This window comes from Dromiciops gliroides, chromosome 3, assembly GCF_019393635.1.
Source record: "Dromiciops gliroides isolate mDroGli1 chromosome 3, mDroGli1.pri, whole genome shotgun sequence".
NCBI lineage: Eukaryota > Metazoa > Chordata > Mammalia > Microbiotheria > Microbiotheriidae > Dromiciops > Dromiciops gliroides.
Window position 1 is genome coordinate 638,399,793 of NC_057863.1, and position 22,961 is coordinate 638,422,753.

A 22,961-nucleotide genomic window follows, 5' to 3' on the forward strand; every position below is an offset into this window, starting at 1 on the left:
TGGTAAACTACGGAAAATGTAGGTTATTTATACGGTATCTTTCATTTTAACCTTTTTTTCTTTTAAAAAACGTGCCCTTTTGAAAAATGACTGGTTTTAGGGAAAATAATAACAATCTATTAAGCTTTTTCATTAAAGTCTTTAATAGGTGTGCAAGAATAGAAATGATCTCAGCTGTTATGGGTTAGTGTGCCATCTTCTGCACAAGGAAAACGGGCCAGCAAAGATCTGAACTAAGTAATCATACAAAACTACAAGAACATATGTACCGCTTTACAATCATTAAATCAGCTAGAGTTTTCATGTACTATTTCAGATATGACAACTATAGACCATCTTATTACCGGATCCATTTGTAATATAGTAGGACTTTTTTTTTTCTCAAACCACACATTTAATTACATCCTTCAGTTTCTTTAATATATAAAACAAGTACTTTATATAAAAATTTCCCCTTCATCATAAACAAGAATGTTATTCGTACACTTGCACGAGCAACCAAACTCATAACCAGCAAACTATTTGGCAACACAGCAGTATTGTAAATGCCTTCAACTGCAATAACCCAAGGGCACCGGTGCTGCAGCTGGAGCCAGCAGGGCTTTCTTTGTCCACCCACAGCAGCAAAATGAAGCGGATGCCACTAGAAGTTTATGAGTAGAGCAAACACACACAAACAAGTCCCTTGTCTGGAGACACACCAAAGGGAGGCTCCCTCCTGATCGGGGTCCCCCCCCCCAACCCTGTGCTCTCACTCACACCCTGGCATGACTAAAACGCGTGCAGCTGGAGAATGGAGGGATCTGGTGGAAGTCACAACCAAGTAGGGGCCTGGGGAACGAGCCCATTGGGAATGGCCTCTGGGCTGGGTCCTGCATTCCCTTCATTTCTAGGCTTTTGAGGCAAGCACATTTCACTGGGAAGTGATTAGTGCTGACTGGGGCACAGCTTCCGGGCCACCATAGAGACCCCCAAGCTCAGACAGGCGGGGTCGTCGCCCTGAAGGGTTGTGGGGACTACAACAGGCCTTGTTAGCCAATGGTCAGTTGGGAATCTGAGAGAATGTTTTGGCAGTCTCGTCCTAGCACCTCATGACTTGGATATGAATCCGAGAGATGTCATGTTCAGCACCGAGAGCGATGCTGTACCCTGAGAAACCTATATATGTTAATGCAAAGAGAGTGGAGGAGGATTTGGGTGGAGGCTGCAGCTTGCACCTGCTTAGGTAAGCCTGTCTGTGCTTCCCGCACCGTTCCTCCTCCCCGCTCCCAGATCCAAGCCACACGATTATGGAACAAAGAGCTTGTACAGAGACCTCTGCTGCCCGGGCTCCAGTAACCTGCAGTGGAGGCAGGTGGGTCTCGACAAGCCTTTGGGACATTTCTATGGCAGTGGACACTTAGTAGTCCTTAAATGAAGTGACCTGACTTTTCCACAGCTGGACAAGAAAGCATCACGTTAACCACTGTGAAACTAACATCGCCCCCCCCCCCCCCACCTTTCGTTCTTATGATTTCCAAAAAAGGGGATTTAATGGACAGCTTTCGAATTGCCTGATTTCTCAAGCGGTTCCCACTCCCCCGGGGCCATCTTGACATACAGCTGAGCTTCATCAAGAATCCCTTCTTGTAAGCAGAATGGTTATTTAGTAATATACATATTCTCAAAGCAAAGAGATTATTAGAAGTAGGAGGTGTGCTTTATCAGGAAAATGGGTTATGTTTATGGATACTCTCGATTTATTATTTAAACTTTTAAGGCTAGCTCCATTATACTTTTTTCCCCTATTTTCTAATTCAGAATATCATATTACTGATAAAAATATTTTCCAAAAATCTAATACATAACACAAGACACGTAGGCACTGCTTAAGGATTTTTCAGAAATCTATTTTGTGCAAATTTAGTCTTCTTTTTTTTAATATATATATATATATTTTTTTGGTCTAATGATGCTTTCGTAAGCATCATTTAAAAAGTCTACATTATCCAATTTTATCCATCGATAGAGTAATTTACTAATTGAGATTAGCATTGCTCCCTCATAGCTCAAAGGACATTTCAAAAGGAACGGTGTGTTTTCAGCCATAGATGCTCCAGCTGTTAGTCACATGCTTTGTATGAAAATACCTGTTAAATATTAACAACATGAACTTACCAGGATTTAGAAAAGGCTCCGAATTTGTCAAAATTCTTCGTTGCGGTTTATCCATTTAGGCACTTAAACTTCCGTACCCAAACTTATGTTTTGATTACTAATAAAACACAACTCCTCTTTTATTTAGATAGTGTATCTGAGATGCTTAGACAGGTGCCACTTGTGGGAAAAAAGGCATCGGAAATGAGGTTCAACACCACTGTAACATTTTATTCTTCAGGATATTACACTTTAATTTTCTTGAATTTGTCGGCCATCGCATCAAGTTTTGTTTTGTAGAAAGTGTGCACCTTCAAAGTCGTTTGAACATTCCTTTCCAGAGGATGAAACGAATATGATTCTTCCGTGAAGCGGCACCATGTGCACATGCCCTCAGAAAAGAAGCCAGTAGTATCGGTGCCCCCAGCTCTTAAAAACCAGTATTACTTAGAGGAAGACACCCACCAAAATCTATTCTCTTCTTTGATTTTCAGCAGCAATTTTTTAAAAAAATCATTGGTCTCCACTCAAAACCTTACAGTTCCCCAGCCTCGCATGCATATACTGTAGTTAGGGATAAATTTAAAAGTTCATTCACATTATTTGTCCACAATGGAGATGCCGTTTCTTCATACTGACTCTTCTGTAGAAAGCAATAAGGGATTGATGTATTCAAATCCTTCAAACTCTGACTGGTCTATTCTTTTTATTACATCCCTTTAAGAAAAAGCAAGAGAGACACAATTATTGCCTTGTGTTGTATTCCCTATTGGTAATGACTCGTTCACGGACATTACTGGATGTGTTTAATTTCAGAAGGCCAAGAATACAAAACATTCATTGTACCAAACTAGGCCACGTCGGCATGGTCCTAGAACAGGAAGGGACTTGAGACCACCTAATTCTAGCCCTTTCTTTTTTACAGAGGAAGGAGGAATCGGTGGCCCAGACAGGAAAGGGCTTTGCTAAGGGCCCAGGCCCCTTCCCCCTGCCCCTCTAGTTTTGCTCTCCCTCAGTCAAAATAGATGAGGACCCTGACCTCTCCAGGCTCGAGCCTGAAGCCTTCAAGAGCCAGAGGCTGCCTGAGAAAGCTCTTAGTGACCTGGACCATGCTGAGGAGGAAGAAGGAAGCTCTACCCCATGAGGGACCTGCCCCCTTACAGCTGGAGGCTGCCGTGTTAGAGATCAGGTGGTGGCCACTCAGGGCAGCAGAGCGGGGTGGTGGGTGGGCTGGTCCAGGGCGGTAGGGATTCAAGGCCTGCTTGGGTGGTACAATTGAATGTGCCACACAGTAAGCACTTAATAAATTATTCTGTGGGGGCAGCTGGGTGGATAAAGCATGGGCCCTGGATTCAGCAGGACCTGAGTTCAAATCTGGCCTCACTAGCTGTGTGACCCTGGGCAAGTCATTTAACTCTCACTGCCCTACAAATAAATAAATACATAAATGAAATAAACAAATAAATTCTTCTGTGGCCATTCTTTAGCCGCCTGGTGATGCCTTTTAGGAAAGCACCTGCCCTTTGAAGCCAGTGTCCGAGTTCCAAGGCACTTACTCATCATCTGGGGTTAGCTGCACAGGTTCGCTGGTGAACTGTGTATCGAAGTTATCCAGACCATAATCATCGGTTATCTGAGGCTGAAAAGGAGGGAGGGCTTGCTTCTTTTCCAGCTGTGAAAAAGAACAAAACAAAGATCGGATGTTGCTGTATTTGTAACAGTAGCACACAAGATGCATCTTCCACACACCACTCATGGCTCAGAGGGGAAGGGGGCCAGAGAGGGACCCAAGAGATCCCCTAGTCCAGAGGGTCTCACGGACCCCTGGGCAGTGGGGAAACCCTTTCTCAGAATTAGGGTTTTAAAGGCATAAAATGCATATGATTGCCAAGGAAACCAAGTATATGAAAACAAAGTTAGGAAAACATGGGGGGGGGGAGGGGTCTCCTGGTTAAGAACTGCTGATCTTATCCAGCTGCCTTGTTATGTAGAGGAAGACAGGGTCAGAGAGGACAGGCGTGGTGTAAGGAGGTAGGAGCCACATCATTCCATGGACAAGCTTTTGTTATTCAGGACAATTTGAATCCAGGTCCTTGGGCTTCAGGCAGCCACAGAGACAGGATGGGACACCTTGTTCTGTGTCCTCAGTGTTCCTGCCAGATTACAGAACCTCGGCAGTGTTGGACAAGAGAGACCCTGGGATGAAGACATCCCATGGGGCAAGGGCTGAAGGCGGGACGGAGACCACTGCCCATCCTTGTGGCCAGCTCTGATGAACCGAGTGTCCTAAGGGTGCTAGATTTCAAGTCTGGGGCTTCAGGTTCAAACACAGCTCAGCCTCTTACTATGTATGTGACCTTTGAGCCTCTGTTTCCACAGCTATACAATGAGTTGGATCAGATGGTCCAGTTTCTGCCGTCCACCGACCCTTGTTCTAACTTGTAGACCCAGGTAAAACCATAGAGAAATGAATGCATCCATGCCCTCCCTAGAGCTCTTTTCCCCTGCTGGCTAAATATTCCGGTCCTTTTAGCCAAGACTCCAGGGGCATTCCTTGATACTCTTCCTCATCCTTGATGCCCTCTCCACTCTCCTGCTTATGCCTGCCCTTTATTTACAAAAGTCTACAATGGCCCTATGAGCACAGCCTACATGTATACACACCACGCTGTGTCTCGGCACCTTTTGTCCACCAGCTTTAGAATACACAGCAACAGGGCAGCTAGGTGGCACAGTAGATAAAGCACCGGCCCTGGATTCAGGAGGAACTGAGTTCAAATGCGGCCTCAGACACTTAACACTTACTAGCTGTGTGACCCTGGGCAAGTCACTTAACCCCAATTGCCTCACCAAAAAAAAAAAAAAAAAAAGAATACACAGCAACAGACTGCACCAACCATGTGATTGTAGGTTTTGGTGGGGTGGGGCCAGACTTGTGATTTCAGCCCCAGATGAGAGCTGCCCCTGCCAATGTTGACTGACATCAGTTCTGTGACTCACAGTCAGCTATGATGTGGACGCTCCTTCACACAAGAGAATGGAACTCGACTGGGAAATGTAAATGGTCTGTAATTTAGAGTAGAGAGTCCTGTCCTGGACTCAAGGGGTCTGGGTTCAAGCCATATCTCTGACATCCTGGTACTTCTCAGGCCTGTTCCTTCCTCTCAGCCTCATTGGGGAGAATAATCTCTAATAGTCCTTCTGACTGGCCACCCAGGTTTTCTTATATAAGTATCAGCAGTGTGTCAGTGACATCAATGACAGTTTAGTCTGGATGGCAACCAGGTGTTAACATCTTTGGAGAGAGAGAGAGAGAGAGAGAGAGAGAGAGAGAGAGAAGAGAGAGAAGTATCCCTCCTCAAAAAAAGCAAGGGCCTGCTCCCTTGACTCTCAAGAACAAGTCAGGAAAATCTGGTCGTAAGCGCCTTTAGCATCATGATAAAAGGCCATCTCTTCTCTGTAAGTTGCCCTGGTGAAAGCACAGAAGGGAGAAGCCGGGAGTTGTAAATAGCTTTCTTTCCTGCCCACTTTCACATCTCTCCCAAGATCCCTCCAGCTCTGGAGGAAACACTATTTTCAGCCCTGTTGCTAGGGAAAAACACTAAGCATTCCTTCTCTTTGGGAGAAGTGCTGCTTGGGAGAAAGAGCACTGGATTGGGAGAACATGGGTGCCAATCTTTTGTGCTGCCCTACACATTACCTGTGTGACCTGGAGGAAGTCAGTTAACTTGCCTGGGCTTCACTTTCCCCTTCCCTCCATCAAAGCATTTATGAGCCATTTCCTCAGTGCTGGGCTCAGTGTGGAGAGCTGGAGATACAGAAAGAAGCCTCTGCCCTCAGGAAGTTTACATCCTAAATGGTGTGATAAAATAATGGAATTCGACTGACACCCAGGGGTCTCCCCTGATTGGCCTAGTATTGTTTGAGAAACCTACTTGAGATGATTAGATATAGGCCACACCTGTACTGACTCCAGGGTCCCTTCTGGCACCCAATCTAAGAACTAGGTTCTCCACCAAGAGCCACAGGCTTATCAATTCCCAGATCTAGGTGTGGGAGGGATCTTAGGGATCATGTAAACCAAAAGTGAATGATAAAAACATGCCAGAGGGGGGCAGCTAGGTGGCGCAGTGGATAAAGCACTGGCCCTGGAGTCAGGAGTACCTGAGTTCAAATCCGGCCTCAGACACTTGACACTTACTAGCTGTGTGACCCTGGGCAAGTCACTTAACCCCCACTGCCCCGCAAAAAAAAAAAAAAAATTAAAATTAAAATTAAAAAATTAAATCATGCCAGCAAGTCAGTCCTGGCCCTCAAGAAGCTCACATTCTAACAAAGGAAGCCAGGACTTATAGGGGAGTGGTGGTCAGGGATTAAGGGGAAGAGCCAGGATAATTGAACTCTAAATCCTCTCCCTGTAACTGGATTTCCCTATCCCTCTGTGGGGCCCTGGCATATTTCCTAAACAAAGCCCCAAGATAAGAGGAACTCATGCTAGAGATGCACCCTTAGGGGCAGACACCACCAGTGGGAGGTTAATGCTGTAAGATTAGGAAATTTGATCTTGCCAAAGTGTTGGGGATCCCCCCCCCACCTCTTCTAATCCTGGAGCGCTACCTCCCACCCTCTTCAGTTTCAGTTCTCCCTAAGTTAGAAGCTGAACCGGCCTCTAGGGTTTTCTCTGGGGCACACCCACTTCATCATAACATCACCCAAGCGTTTTGATTCTGGCACGGACTCTTCAGGGTCAGCGAGAGTCTAAGGGGATCAGATTGCAATGCATAGCCTGGCCTTTCTTGTCCTTTACGTGAACTGGAGGAGATTTTGGGGCAGAAACTGACCTGACGTAGTTCCTATGATATGATGATCTGGAAGGCACATGTACGTTTTATAGGCGTTCTCCCCAAGATCAGGGAGCCCTCCAGGTGCTTTTCACATCAGAAATGGTAGCCACATAAAAGGGAATAATAGCTACTGTGTATATAATGCTTGCAAAGTACTTTACAAACATCACCTCATCCATTTTATCCTTGCAGTCCTGGAAAGTAGGTGCTGTTATCATTATCAAGCCCCACCCCCATTTTGCATACAGGGAGGCTGAGGCAGACAACAAGTGAGTGACTTGCCCAGGGTCACACAGCTTTTAAGTGGTCTGAGGCTGGATTTGAATTTGCTCTACCCACTTGTTATATGAATAGAAGACTGAGTATGGAGGTATAAGCCATTTAGTGCTGAAATAAAATTCAGTTTACAGCAGTTAACCTGACATTTATTTATGATTAATAAGCCACCAAGGTAATAATAAGCAGTTCACTTGGGGGAATGCAATGAGCATCTTTTGCCTGGAGGTATCCCAGAATGCCCAGGATCTGAGAGAAAGAAGAGACAGCACAAGATGCCATTTCCAGCTCCCCCCGCCCAAGTCCTCCAAGCACAGGGATGCACACCTTAGGCAGCTGTGTCTTTCTCTGTTGGGGAGCATCTATGACCAGGTCACCACAGACTTCCCCTCTCCCTTCCCTCCCTCCCAAGTCAGCCTCCTTTAGGTGAATCAACTGAACTGGCTTCTTAGAAAAGAATACAGAAACCTAGGCGTGCCCCCATAGCCTGGAAGACAGGCTAGTGTATCTCTTACACATTGGTGGGAAAGGCTCAGCTAAGTAAGACTTGGAATCCAGCTAACCAGAAAGGGTCTGACAAGCAGCACAGACACAGGCACAGGAGCAGGAAAAAAGTCAGGTACGGCTAGAAGGATCAGGCTGCCCTAGATGGCCACAGGTGAGGACCTCAGCAGAAAGAAGGAAGAGAACCTCCTGCCTCCTGTGCCCAAGGGGACCACTTTTGGCCAGAAAGAGTAGAGTGGACAGCAGCTGGGCCCTGCTTCACACCCAGACAGGCTATATACCATCCATGACCACCCCAGCCTAAGGATAGAGGGACCATGTCATATACCAAGGCTTGCACAATGCTTTCGCCAAAATCAACCAGAGGGGAGCCTGAGTATTGTCATCCCATTTTACAGATGAGGAAACTGAGGTAGCCAATTTTTTTTTTTTTTGGTGGTGGGGTGGGGGTTTGCACAGTTAGTAAGTATCCACAGAAAGATCTGAACTCAGGTTTTTATGACTTCTCGAAGCCTTCAGCCCTTTCTGCTACAAAATGCTGCCCTTTAGTATTGAGACTAACACAGAAGGAAGGGGCAGGGGATGGGGTACACAAGAGAGAAAAATGAAATGTATTATTTGCAATCCTTTCTCCTACATTCTCTCCTCACATTCTAAGCACTATATAAATGTCTTTCTTGGGGCATACACATCTGGATGAAATTAATCACAGTCTATTTGCAATTACACCCATTTCTATAAAATACATTATTTGGTAGTGACTGTTAGTAAGGCATCAGCCATCTGTCTTTCTGTAGCTTAACATTCCTTTGTTAAGGTATGGCACATGAGGATTAAGGTGAGGGGAGTGAATCAATCATAGGCTCAGTTCTAGAACTGGAAGGGACCCCAGAGGCCATCTTCTTCACATTACAGTTGAGTTCCTCCAGGCAGATTGATTGATTGATTCTTTTTTGGGTGAGGCAATTGGGGTTTAATGACTTGCCCAAGGTCACACAGCTAGTAACTGGTTTTGTTTTGGTTTTTTTGGTGAGGCAATTGGAGTTAATTGACTTGCCCATGGTCACACACCTAGTAAGTGATAAGTGTCCAAGGCGGCATTTGAACTTAGGTCCTCCTGACTCCAGGGCTGGTGCTCTATCCACTGCGCCACCTAGCTGCCCCCCTCCAGGTAGATTTAGAACCAGGACATCCTGGGGTTCAGTAAGTCCAAACTGATCCTTTTACATAGGAGGAAACTGAGGCCTACATATCCAAGGTCACACAGGTAAATAAGCAGCAGAGGTGGGATCTGAACCCAGGTCCTAAATCCAAAGCTCTTCCTACTACACCAGGTATTAAAGCTGTCTTTTTTGGGGGGCAGGGCAATTGGGGTTAAGTGACTTGCCCAGAGTCACACAGCTAGTAAGTGTCAAGTGTCTGAGGCCGGATTTAAACTCAGGTACTCCTGACTCCAGGGCCGGTGCTCTATCCACTGCGCCACCTAGCTGCCCCCTAGGCTGTCTAATTCTTGATGTGCAGGTGCCCCCCATACCCTGGAAGGCTCTGTCTGCACAGTACAAGCTCTGATAGATCCATGAAACCAAAAACCAGCCTATCAATAAGCATCATGTTCCACCATGCCAGGTAGGCAGTAAACATACAAAGAACGAAACAATCTCTACTCACAAGAAGCACACAAGCAACATTGTGGCAATGTCTTATAATGGCTAGAGTGCTAAGTCAGGAGGGTCCAAGTTCAAATACCACCTCTGTTAACTAGCTGTGATTACGGCTAAATCACTTTCTCATCGAATTTCAGAGTTGGAAGGTACACTGGGCTTTCTTTAAGCCCTTTATGTCTTACTGTAGAAGGCATATCCTGTTTCCCTGTCCCAGCAGTTTCTTCCCCTCTAAGGCTACTTTTCACTTACTATTGTATGTATCAATTTCAATAAGTGGCTCTTCCAGATTAGAATGTAAGCACTAGGCAGCTAGGTGGCACAGTGGATAAAGCACCGGCCTTGGATTCAGGAGGACCTGAGTTCAAATCTGACCTCAGACACTTAACACTTACTAGCTGTGTGACCCTGGGCAAGTCACTTAACCCTCATTGCCCAACCAAAAAAAAAAAAAAAGAAAAGAAAAAGAAAAAAGAATGTAAGCACCCTGAGGGCAGGGACCAGGTTTTCCTTTTCTCTCTTATTTCCAGCCCTTAGGTACAATGCCTAGTCCATAGCAAACACTTAAAAAATACCAAGCTCCTGGGCAGGGCAAATTCAGGAGCTGTGAGCAGCAGTCAGGCTAACACTGAGATCTGGTAGCACTAATATGGTGAACCTTGCTAGTGGAGGAACAAGAATTCCTTTCTAAAACTCCAACAAGTGTTCATGTAAGCAAGGAGGAACCCACTCAGGGAAACTGAGGCAGCACATCCCATTGTGGGGCAGTATTTTGAGGGCTTACATCAAACTTACTGCTGCCTCAAAAGATGGAGTTTTAGCAAAGGAACATGGTTTCAAAATGGGTAGACCCCAAGGACACCAGGGAGAAGGGACAGGGTCTGGAATGGAAAAGATGCTACCAACAAAAGTAGAAACAAGAAGGAGAAGATTGGGGATGGGGGGCCGGGGGGGGGGGGGGCAGCCTCCTTTGGTAAGCTGCAAATGATCACAAGGGGAAAGACTCCCTTGTAGATTTCTTTTTTAAGTTGGACTGGTACTTTGCTTGTGCTCCTAACTAAGAGCCTCTCCTTTCCATTGGGAAAGGGGGGTGAGGGGTGGGAGAGAAAGAATATTTAATCTACAGCATTTCCCATCTTTTGACCTATTTGCTAAGAACTCTTTCCCCAGAGAACTAAAACAGGTGCAGCCCCAAGCATGGCTGGGAGGAGGAGGCCACCACTGCCTTTCTAGATTTTTGCTGGGAAGCACAGAATAATGAGGCACACATTTCCTACCGTTGATAATACTGGCCTTCCCATCTCCAGCAAAGCCTCGTTAATCAACAGGATAGGCCCTCTACCAGTGCAATGGGATAAATGGGATTTAGAGACTGTGTCCAAGAAGGGGCAGTAAGACCCTTGGCAGAGTCAGGACCCAGAAGCCAACAGGCTTAAGGAGAGAGAGGGAGCCCGCAAACTGGAAGGATGGTGCCACCGTGCAAAAGATGTGGGTTCAAATCCCCCTTCTCTGATTTCCAGCTTATATGACTTTAAGCCCAGCTCCAGAGATCAAGATTGCTTTGTAATAGATGGAAAGCTGGCCTCAAAGCTAGGAGTTCAAGTTCCACCCATGACATAAGCTGGCTGGGGGATCCTGGACAAGTCACTTAAGCCTGTGCAGAGACATTGATGGCATGGGCAAAGGGGACTTCTATGATGACAAAATGAACATTCTAAACCCGAAACAACAACAGACACTTTGTATATGGTGCTTCTGGGTTTACAAATCACCTTATTACAGGATCACAGATTTAGAATGGAAAAGGACCCCAGGGACCCCGAAGTCACACAGACAGGATGTGGCAGAGAAAAGATGCCAATGTAACGATTGGCATGATGCCCCCTGCTGGAGACACTGTAGAAGAGCTCCACCCATGAGGTGATCATCTTTGAGGGCAAGACCATGTCTTTTCTTTGGCGACAGGAAGTGACATTTGCGAGTGGGAGGAAGAAGGGGAAGCCTGGCGCTCTGACTCGGGCTCTCTTTCCTGTGGACTCTGGCGGAGAGCGGAGCTAGAAATGTGCTCTTCCTTTAATAGATAGATGAATGTAGGCCTTTCTCTCTCTCTTTACCAAATTCTTATTCTCCTTAATAAATGCTTAAAAGCCTAACTTTTGCTAAAGCTTATGATTTATTGGCGACCACTCATTAGATATTTAAGACAGACTAGCTAGAATTTTAGCCTTTAACACCAAGATGAAGGAACCAAAACATGAACCCATGTCCTCTGATCCCAAGGTTGGTGCTCCTTCCCCCACCAGAGGGTGCAGGTATAGAGTGCTGAGCCTGGTTGTCAGGAAGACCAGAGTTCGAATATAGCCTCGGAAACTTGCTAGCTGAGTGACCCTAGGCAAGGCACTTTATTGGTTTGCCTCAGTTACTTCAACTGTAAAATGGGATAATTACTGTACCTACCTCACAGAGATCTTTAGAAAAATCGAGTGAGATAACAGAGTGCCTGCCACAATAATAGGTGCTTAATAAAAGCTCTCCCTTTCCTTCACTTGAGAGGCTCATCAACCACCCAATCAATCAATGAGCATTCAGTAAGCACCTACTATGTGCCAAGTCCTGTAGACACAGAGGCACAAATCAAAGAGTTCCTACCCTCAAGGGAAAGAAGTAGTAGGATCACAGGGAGGCCTTAGAGCAAACTCCTTATTTTTTACAGATAAGGCCGGGAAAGGTAAAGACTTGCCCAAGGTCACACAGCTTAGCCAGGACTGGAATCCAGGACCTTCGATTCCAAATTCCTTTCCCCTCTACTACACTGGGCCCGGAAGCAGGATTCCAACCCAGCCACCTCCTGCCTCTTTCTCCTCTGCCACGGTACCCCTAGCAATGAAAAAGCCTAGTTTTCGAGACCCTTTGGTGCCTACAGGCTGGAGGCTTGCCCTGGCCAAACGAGTGCATGGGAATCTTTGGCCATGAGGGAGACTTTCTTTTAACCTGTTTCAACCACAGGCTCCCTGCCAGCCTGGAAAATCCCAATAAAAACAAAAACACCAAATCGAATGAACAAGAAACCCCACCCTGTTTTCTGCAGAACTGGCCACTTTCCTTTCATCCTGGTTCCCAGAAACCAGCCCGGCTCTCCGGCTCAGCGCCTCGTCTGGTCCTGGCCCCTCCTCACTCTCCAGCCCCACCTCCCCCAGCCCCTCACTGCTGGTTCATTCAGGATGCAAGGTGCTGCTTCCGCTGACTCGACAAGGCTGCGAGTGAGCAGAGCATTTTTGGAGAGCCAGTGCCTTTGCCCTGGTTACCTGGGCTCAAACTGGCGCCTTCTCTGTTTTTCTAAGACGATGGAATATTTCTTTCCACAATTTGGAGCAGAAACGGCTCCCTCTGCCCTGTGTGACAAAGGGTCTTTTATAGAGAAAGCTGCAGAGATGGAAGGCTGCTGGGGTTTGGGGTTCATGAGCCCAGCCCGAGAATGAGTATGCCTTGAGATCTCCCTGTGAAGTGCCCCCAGACCTGGGGCTGCTTAGCAGCATGAACAGCAAGTCATCCCCATGGGCCTGGAGAGCCCCGGGTTCAGATCCTAGCTCTGTGACCTTATACATATCACTCAGTTTCCTCACTTATGAAATGGGAATGGTCAGGCTCGCTGTATCTTCCTTGTTGTGCTATTGTGAAGAAAGGGTGGGCAAAGCTTAAATCACTACACAAATGTGAGGGATTATGAGAAGGAATGGTATGAAGTAACCATCGGAAGAAATAGACAGTAATGATCAAAGGCAGGACTCAAACCCAGATCCTCTGACAACTGAATCAGAGCTTTTTTTTTTTTTAAAGAACACAGTACTGTGGATGAAGGATAATTATTACTTGAAGTCACAAGGAAACAAGCATTTATTACTCATCTACTATGTGCCAGGCGCTGAGCTCAGTACTTTACAAATATTACCTTATTTACTTCTCACAACAATCCTGGGAAGCAGGTATTATTATTATGCTAAATTTATAGGAAACTGAGACAGGCAGAAGTGACTTGCCCAGTTAGTGTCTGAGGCTAGATTTGAACTCAGGTCATTTTACCCTGTCTGCCTCAATTTCCTCATCTGTAAAATGAGCTGGAGAAGAAAATGGCAAACCACTCCAGTATCTCTGCCAAGAAAAACCCAAATGGAGTCATGAAGTTAGACACAACTGAAAAATGACTGAACACCACCACCACTTCCTGACCCCTGTCCCAGTTCTCTATTCACCACACTACCCTATCAGAACAAAACAACTGGGGACAGCTAGGTGGTGCAGTGGACAAAGCACCGGCCCTGGGTTCAGGAGGACCTGAGTTCAAATCCGGCCTCAAACACTTGACACTTCCTGGCTGTGTGACCATGGGCAAGTCACTTAACCCTCACTGCCCCATTAAAAAAAAAAAAAAGGAATAAGAAGCAAAACAACTGTATACAGCCAGGTGTTCTAGTACATGAAATTACATCATGTAGCATAACCAAAGAGAGAGGGGGCCAAGCCTGAAGGAGTAAGAATAAGTCATCTATTCAAACACAGTTTTAGACTGCCAGGACTTTAAGAATCCAGATTTAGAGACCTAATAATTTACTAAGTGAACTTCCTGTCATGCCCCATCCCCCATCTAAGGAGGAGAACCGGCACCTCAAAACTAAGCAAGGTCACCTTGTGAACGTCTCAGATGTCACCGAAAATTCTACATATTCCATGATCCTTGCAAATAGCATGTCGGTTACCATTACAGAAATTGTCCATCAAAGAGAATTATTTTAATAGGTACATGGATATAATCTGGTTTCCAGTAGCTACAAATTGGGATCCATTATCCCTGCTCTTTCAGTGTCTTCAGAAACAGACTGAGCCTGTTTCCACGAGACCCCTCCTGGGGTGACCCAGTGAATTCTATTAAGGCAGACAGACAGTCTAGCTACAAGTCCATTAAGAAAATGCCCAATTTCCTCCTGATCTGAGTTTTCTCTGGTCCCAATCTCTATCGGTTTCCTCAACAGTTCCTTTCTTACTGCTGGTGTAGACATGGCAGGGGGGAGGGGGTGTGGGAAGCTAAAGACTGGATTTTTCAAGAAGTGACTTCCCTCCGGATCTTAGCATTGCCTTTTGCTTCCCCCTTAAAATTAAAGTGTCATTTAGAGGCAAAACGTCAGTAACTTGGCAAACTGTGCACATTTCACTGGGCACAGACAATGACTGTGCCCCATTCAGTTTCATTTTCTTGCTTCTCCTGTATTTACAAGAGGCATCGGGGTTTATGGGCGGGCTAAGTCATAATTATTTCAGGCAGGGGTTGCTTCTATCCTTTTCTTCAGGAAAACTCCTAAATGAGTGACAAGGTGACATAAGCCAGAAAACAGCTCTGGATTCCTTCTCAAGAATATTGGCTCAGTGGTCATTTCTGCAGCCCCACAGGAGGCTCTGTACATCACCCCCAGCAAGATGCCCATCAGGCGTCAGTAGATGCCCCAGCATATGCCAGCTGTGAACGTCAGCTGCTTCTTCCACACCCAAGTGTTCCAAATAAGCATTGTTTTCAGAAAGTATCACAGGGGCAGCTAGGTGGCGCAGTGGAGAGAACACTGGCCCTGGATTCAGGAGGACCTGAGTTCAAATGTGACCTCAGACACTGAACACTTACTAGCTGTGTGACCCTGGGCAAGTCACTTAACCCCCATTGCCTCACCAAAAATAAAAAAAGCATCACAGAACCAACATGGGGCAATCAGGGCTTTGACACCAGGCACTGAAATCAAAGAGAAACCAATGTCATTCAGGCTCTCTTAACAGCTAAAAACAATTAAGCTCAGCAGCCAAATAGCAAGGAGAATTAGTGAAAAGGGGAAGCAACTGCATGGTATGCTTCCTTTCGACCTCTCTAGCAGTAGCCCCTAAGGGTCCCTGGACCTCTGTCCACAGCTGGTGTCCCAGAGTCTCTGAATTTATGTTACAAAGTTGATGGATGTATTTAATGCTGCTTGCCTCAGACAACATAATTTCTAGTTGTGTTTCTTTAGTGTAGCACAAAGTGAATGATCCTCCTCTAATGGGTCAGCTCCGGCTTTCACTATGTTTTCTGGGCGTATCAGAGAACAATTAGCAGAAGAAAAGAGGTCTGTCAAGACCCACAGAAGGCACGCACTCTCACTCTCGCTCTCGCGCTCTCTCTCTCTCTCTCTCTCTCACACACACACACACACACACACACACAGCTAGCTTTGGCCTACATAAATCCATTGCTGGACAGTAAGAAACCACTCTTCCATTCATCACACCAGGGAATTCATGGGGCTTGCTTGGGTTGTTTACCAGATCCCAGTCTATGCTGCGGAAGAACGTGTGAGACTTGATGTCTGAAAATCCCGTTTGTGGTTGGCAACCAAGCCTCTCTTTGGGATCCTAGAAGTTAGAATGGAAAAATGCAGGGGAGGGGAAGTCAAGTCAACATTTGTTCTTGTAATTTACTGATGAGCCCTCCCTTCCCTGAATCAAATGAGCTGATGGTCCCCAGTGTAACAGAGGAACTCAACGAAAACCCAATCTCTACCCCTAAACTTCCACACTCAAATGAGACAATATAGGAAGGCACTTAGCATGGTATATAGTAGGTGCTATATAAATGCTTATTCCCTTCTTTCTTCTCTCCCACCTCACCCACCCCCATCCTATTTTTTCTATACTCAAGGGCAGAGAAGGAATTTTGAAAAAACATCAGCACTAAAAATGTCTCCTTTCCTCAAGTCAGCATCAGCCTTCCCAGCTATGAGAAAATTTGTCTCCTCTCCATATTTTAAATTGGATCTTGATTTTACCAGGGGAACAGTTTTCATTTGGAGAGGGACACGGGTGTTAAGTCATCATCCGATTCAATCCAGCCACCACAGTAATTAATTGATTACTGGCAAAACACATATACTGACGAGTCCATACAAAATGATTTCCAGGGGTCTGGAACAATCCAGCCAACATAGTAATTGAATATTATTCAGGAGGCACTGGGGATAGGATTGGGAAGATGGAAAAAACTCAAAGCAGCCCTTATCTTCCAGAAGCTTAAATCTGGGGGAAGAGATGGGGACAATACAAATTGTACACAAATACGGCATCATTTATGGGAGAATGGCAGCACTGACAACTGGAGGCAGTACTAGGGGAAGGGAAAATGTAGCTAAGGACAGGCTTCCTACAGGAAGTAGCCCATGAGTAGAACATTGAAGGGTTTCTAAGAAATGGGGGTGGATGGAATGCCAATTTCAGGGAATGGCTGATTTACCAGGTTGCATGGCACACGGAATGCCCACATGGAAAGAAAGTTGAATAAGCCTGGAAAGGTAGGTTGGAGCTGGGGTTTGGAGGGCCTAGAATACAAGGATGAAAAGTTTTGATTTTGGCCTAGAGCCAATAAAGGTAATTCATTAAAATATCATTCTAAAAAAGAACATATTCCTTTTCTCTAGTATTCCAGGGGTTGAGCAGATGGGGGAGATGGGTATGCCTGGGGACCCTCATGTTTTCTACATTATAGTTTTTTCCTACTGCTAAATCACCAAGAGGAAAATATCAGGTTAACTCCTGCCCCCGCCCCCGCCCCCTCCCCCATGCCCCTCATGTGGCAAAAGAACTTGGAACACTTACCTTATTTAAAAATCCTTTTAAGACGTGGGAGGCTTTGACAGAGAGAAATCTGGGGATTCGAATAGGCTTCTCAAGGATAACTAGAGGAGATTGGAAAAAAAGGACTTGAGAAATGTTGGCCCACTTTTCTGTTTTACCAGAATATTCACAAACGAGTCAAAAAAATATAATTCTAGAATGATCGTCTGACCTCTTTGTCGTGATTCAATCGGACGTGGAGATATGAAAAAAAGGCTGCTTTAACGGAATTCAACAAACATCCAAGAATCTGTGTTGGCCAGAGCATCCATGGCCACAGATGCCATGGCTCAGCAGCTATCACAAGAGGTCAAAGACAGAAAGACCATCCCTACATCCTCAGTATATTCCAAAGCAGGACTTTTTGTGAGAGCAAAGGACCAGGAAAGCCAAAGAGATGCCCAGGGACTGGGGACTGGCTAAACAAACTGAGGTCTATGAATGGAAAGGAATAGGAAGGCACACTCTAAGAAACAAGAAAGAATAGGGAAAATTTAGAGAAGCACAGGAAGACTTGTATGGTCTGATGCAGAGAGAAGTAAGCAGAACCAGGAAAATATTTTATAGACAGTGACTAAAACTGTATAAATGGGGGTTGGGGAGGGGGAGAAAGAGAAAATCCAATGACAAAATGTGAAACAATGTTAATGTTAAAGCCCAGGCTTGTCCCTGGAGGAAGACATGAGAAAACAAATATTCACCACCCTTCCTTTGCCTGGATGCCTTTGGCTGTCAAATACCAAAGGTCAAAAATTGCTGATGTTTTAGGTTAGTTTTGTGGAATTGCTTTTATTCTTTCATTTTAAAATTATTTTAAGGATTGACTCTGCGGAGGGAGAAGAGCTATTTTTGGAAATGAAGGTGATGTTGAAAAAACAAAAACAAAGAGCATCTATTGAGTGTAAGGGAACAAGCATTCTAAGGACTAGAAACAAAAAGATAAACACGTCTGCCTTTAAGAAGCTTCCAATTGAGTATAACTGATTTCTGTCCTCTTTCCTAAAAAACAAACATTTTTTAAGGTGCCTACTACGTATCAAGCTGTGCTCTAAGTACCGGGAATACAAACATTTAAACAAACCAGGACAAGTACACAAGAAATTTACCTTCTGGTACAGTAGAATGAACACTGATTCTACAGTCAAAGGACTCTGATAATTGTAGCTCTGGAAAAATCACTAAACCCCCAGAACCTCAGTTTCCCCATCTGTAAATTGATGAGATTGGGCTAGATGTTCACTAATATTCCCTCCAGCCCAAGAGCTAGGAAGCCATACTACTGGGGAAGAAGGGGCACAACATGCATACACATAAACATATAGGAAATAACATCTAGGGGTGTGGAACTAGATCAGGGAAGGTCTTGGATTGGGGATGGCAACCGAGCAGTCTTTTAAAGGAAACTGGGGTCCTGTGAGTTGGAGGCAAGGAGAGAGGCAATTCCAGGTATGGGAGTCAGCTGGGGGAAAAGAATAGTGATGAAATAGGAAATACTTTCTACAGAGAAGAACTAAACAGGACAGTTTGGCTAGAATGATGAGTCAGTGAAAGAACTAATATGGAAAAAAGCATTTTCCTCACAGGAGGGCAGCTGCTCCTGGCTTCTCAATGAAACCAACCTTGCATTCATTCATTTTGTACATATTCCAAAGGACAATTAGGCAGTGCAGCGGATAGAGCACTGAGCCTCATCTTTGTGAGTTCAAATCCAGCCTTAGACACTAACTGTGTGATTCTGGGAAAGTCATATAACCCTGTTTGCCTCAGTTTCCTCATCTATAAAAAATAAGCAGGAGAGTTGGGGCAGCTAGGTGGCGCAGTGGATAAAGCACCAGCCCTGGATTCAGGAGGACCTGAGTTCAAATCCAGCCTCAGACACTTGATACTTACTAGCTGTGTGACCCTGGGCAAATCACTTAACCCTCATTGCCCCGCTCCCCGCCAAAAGTTTTTCATTTGATCCTCCCAACAATCCTGGAAGGGAGGTGCTATTATTATCAACATCCATTTTACAAGTGAGAAAAGAGGCAGAGAAGGCATTAATGACTTGTCCAAGGTCACACAGCCAGTAAGTGTCTAAGGCAGGATTCAAACTCAGCTCCGAGTCCAATGCTCTATCCCTTGAACCATTCATCTGCCTTTATAAACATCATGTGGAAGTTTAGAGAAGGATCGTTTTAATTCTTAAAAATGCTCTAATTTTGTAATAATTTCTGTCTATAGCCTATGTGACCCTGAACAAATCCATTTCCCTCTCTGGGCCTTGTCTTTTTCCTCTGTAAGGGGAGGGCTTCAGGGTCCCTTCCAATCCCATGTATATGAGCCTGAGATGCTCCCAATGGAAGTTAATATTCCATGCATGTTGTCTGAAGGCATGTTTTCCAGTACCACACCAGGAAAACCTACAAAGCAAATGGGGCTGGACTCCGAGGTCACTGGGTCACCGGTCCAAGATTCCGGTTTAGAGGCCATCTCGAACGACTCCCTCCTTTTACAGAGGAAGAGATGGAGACACGTCCTGCCCAAGGCCGCCCAGATGGCAAAGAGCAGAGGGAACCTTTGACCTGGGGTCCTTGGACCCTGAATCCAACGCTTGTCCCCCACACTGTGTGCAAGAAATTTGTTTGGAAACGAGAAGCAGTTTGTTAAGCTGGTTACAAAATGGGTTGAATATTCTGAGCTCAGGCCCCTGGTTACAATGCCATCACTGGGCCTGGACTAGTTCAAGTATCACTAACAGAAGAAATGAGGAGAGAACACAGGGCTGAGAGTAAGGGAGGTAGGGTTCAGATCCAGCTTTCACAGTGACTATGTGCGTGACCGCGAAGAAGCCACAGCACATTCTGAGCCTCGGTTTTCTCATCTGCAAAATGGGAAGAACACCCAGAGAAGCTGCCTGATAGGGAGGTTATGAGACTTCAAAGGGCTCTTTAAAGCACCATAGAGAAGGCAGCTGTCTATAATTAGACCTGTGCTTTTTTTTTTTTTTTTGGTGAGGCAACTGGGGTTAAGTGACTTGCCCAGAGTCACACAGCTAGTAAGTGTCAAGACCTGTGCTTTCAACAGAGCAGGGAGTGAACTCCCTCTACCAATGTCTATCACCCCTGGCTCTGCAAAAGGGAGACTTGCAGAGCCACCTGGGACAGAGACTGGTGACCTTTCTTGTCCAGGGTCACACGGCTAGTAGGAAGGTTGTCTAAGGCAGGATTTGAAACCAGGTCCTCCTGACAACAAGTCTGGGCCCTTATCTACTAAGCCATCTTCTATGCCTTTGGATATGCTCCTTGAGGGCAAGACCTTATTGTGGGCACCATCATCGTCACTCGGTCATTCATTATTGGCTTCTTAAGGAGAGGGACTATTTTTATCATCATTCATTCATTCATTTATTATCATCATCTTGAGGACAATAGTTATTATCATTCATTTCTTTATGATTAGCTTTTGGAGGGCAAGGGCTGTTTTATTATTATTATTACCATTATCATATCATTGTAGTCATCAATAATAATAATAATTACAAAAGCTAACACTGATAGAGTGCTCTAAGGTTTGCAGAACACATTACCTAAGTTGATTCATCTGAACCCCATAACTCCCCCAGGAGGCAGTCGCTAATATTACTTCCATTTTATAGACAAGGAAGGCAAGGCATAGACTATGATGTTTCCTTGGTCACACAGTGAGTTATTTCTTTAGTAGGATTCGAACTCAGATTTCCCGCGACATCAGACTGCCTCTCGGTAACCTCAGTGCTTCCCTGGGGCAGTGGCTGAGCCGCAGAAGAAGCTTAAGAAACACCAGTTGAATTTGTACCAATGTGAGTCAGCAGCTGCTCAGCATCTTATACTCTTGGTTGGGGTACAGAGGGGAAATGACTTGTCTAGGGTCATGCAGCCAGTAGGGGTCAGAGGCCAGCTCTCTATATAATAAACCATACTTTCTCTTATCAATTATAACATTAATTATTATCACTGTTCAGTGATACCACAGCTAAGGTACTCCAGCAAACTGATAACCAGGTGAATTTTCTATTCTAGTTTTTGGAGAACGGCTTACAGTACAGAAAACTTCATGGGTTTCAATATATAGTGTCAAATAGAAGGCAGGCCACCTTGCACACACACATTTCCCAGCACTATGGGACTACATGGAGATCGCCGTGTCTTCAAGGCCTTCTTTGGTCTAGTGGATGAGTGGTGTACTGGATAAAGCACCAACCTTGGATTCAGGAAAACAGACCCATGTAAGAATCCTGCCTCAGACACTTACTTAATTTTTGCCTAGGGGGCAGCTAGGTGGCGCAGTGGATAAAGCACTGGCCTTGGATTCAAGAGGACCTGAGTTCAAATCCAGCCTCAGCCACTTGACACTTAACTAGCTGTGTGACCCTGGGCAAGTCACTTAACCCTCATTGCCTTGCCAAAAAAAAAAAAAAATTTCTACCTAGGTTTCCTCATCTGAAAAAGGAGGATGATAACAGCACCTAACTCCCAGATGTTGTGAGGATAAAATTAAATGATCTTAGTAAAGCGCTTTACAAACCTTTCAGTAAAGTATAAATGTTGGCAGTTTTTAGTATTCGAGCCTCTGGAATAGCAGTCAGTTAGTCAGTTTTTAAAATGCCTACTATGCGCCAGGCACTAGGGATACCAAGAAACACAAAAGACAGTCCCTGTCCTCAAAGAGCTCCTGGTCTAATGGAGGAGACAACATGCAAGCAGGTATGTGTGAACAAGGTACAGACAGGATAAACAGGAAATGATCACCGGAGAGAGGGCACTGGAATGGAGAGGGGTAAGAGAAGGCTTCCTGAAGAAGGAGAGATTTTAGCTCAAGGAAGCCAGGAAGGAGAGTTAAAGGGCAAGAACATTCCAAGCCTGGGGCACAGCCAAGGGAAACGCCTGGAGTTGGGAGATGGAGGGTCTTGTTTGAAGAACAGTGAGGTCAATGTCACTGGATGGCTGGAGTCGTGAGTTGGGAGAGTGGCCTGTCTTCTACTTGACACTATATATTGAAACCCATGAAGTTTTCTGTACTGTAAGCCGTTCTCCAAAAACTAGAATAGAAAATTCACCTGGTTATCAGTTTGCTGGAGTACCTTAGCTGTGGTATCACTGAACAGTGATAATAATTAATGTTATAATTGATAAGAGAAAGTATGGTTTATTATATAGAGAGCTGGCCTCTGACCCCTACTGGCTGCATGACCCTAGACAAGTCATTTCCCCTCTGTACCCCAACCAAGAGTATAAGATGCTGAGCAGCTGCTGACACACATTGGTACAAGTTCAACTGGAGATTCTTAACTTATACCATTCAAGTCAGGAAGTGCAGGAGAGCAGAAAGGACTTTGAATGCCAATTAGAAGATTTTTCTATTTGATCCTAGAAGTAATAGGGAGCCACAGGAGTTTATTGAGCTGGGGTGTGACATGGTCAGACTTTGGATAGGAGTGGGGAAGAGACCTGAGGCAGGGCTGACTCATCAGCAGCTATTGTAATAGTCCAGGCATGAGGTGATGAGCCTGGACCAGGGTGGAGACAATGTTAGAGGAAGGAAGGGGGCATATGCAAGAGATGTTATGAAAATAAAACGGATGGGAATCAGCAATAGATTGAATATGGAGGATGAGAAAAAACAGCACCTGAGACTCTGGGAGCTCAGGAGCAAGCTCTGCTCTTGAGCCTGACCGACCCCTTAGTGCCTGACACACACATGCACACATACCTTGGAAGAGGTAATCTTCAGTGTTCATGTCCGGATTGTCTGTGATTATATCGAATGGCGATCTTCCCGCCATCATCTCAAACATCAGGACACCGAGGGCCCACCAATCCACACTGAACCCTGGGGACGG

General features: G+C 45.3%; 1 protein-coding gene across 4 annotated transcripts in view; it reads right to left on the bottom strand.

Moving 5' to 3' along the window:
- Positions 1 to 610: 610 nt before the first annotated feature.
- The window catches only part of PRKCZ (protein kinase C zeta), a 249,670-nt gene continuing 227,319 nt past the window's right edge, over positions 611 to 22,961 (bottom strand). For all 4 annotated transcript variants that reach the window (XM_043993093.1, XM_043993096.1, XM_043993095.1 and 1 more), the window contains 5 exons: positions 22,832 to 22,951; positions 17,084 to 17,163; positions 15,758 to 15,847; positions 3,693 to 3,808; positions 611 to 2,853 (listed from right to left, as the gene is read on the bottom strand). In XM_043993093.1, the coding sequence (XP_043849028.1) occupies positions 2,766 to 2,853; positions 3,693 to 3,808; positions 15,758 to 15,847; positions 17,084 to 17,163; positions 22,832 to 22,951 (494 nt within the window). In that variant the 3' untranslated portion in view covers positions 611 to 2,765. The remainder of the gene's footprint in view (positions 2,854 to 3,692; positions 3,809 to 15,757; positions 15,848 to 17,083; positions 17,164 to 22,831; positions 22,952 to 22,961) is intronic.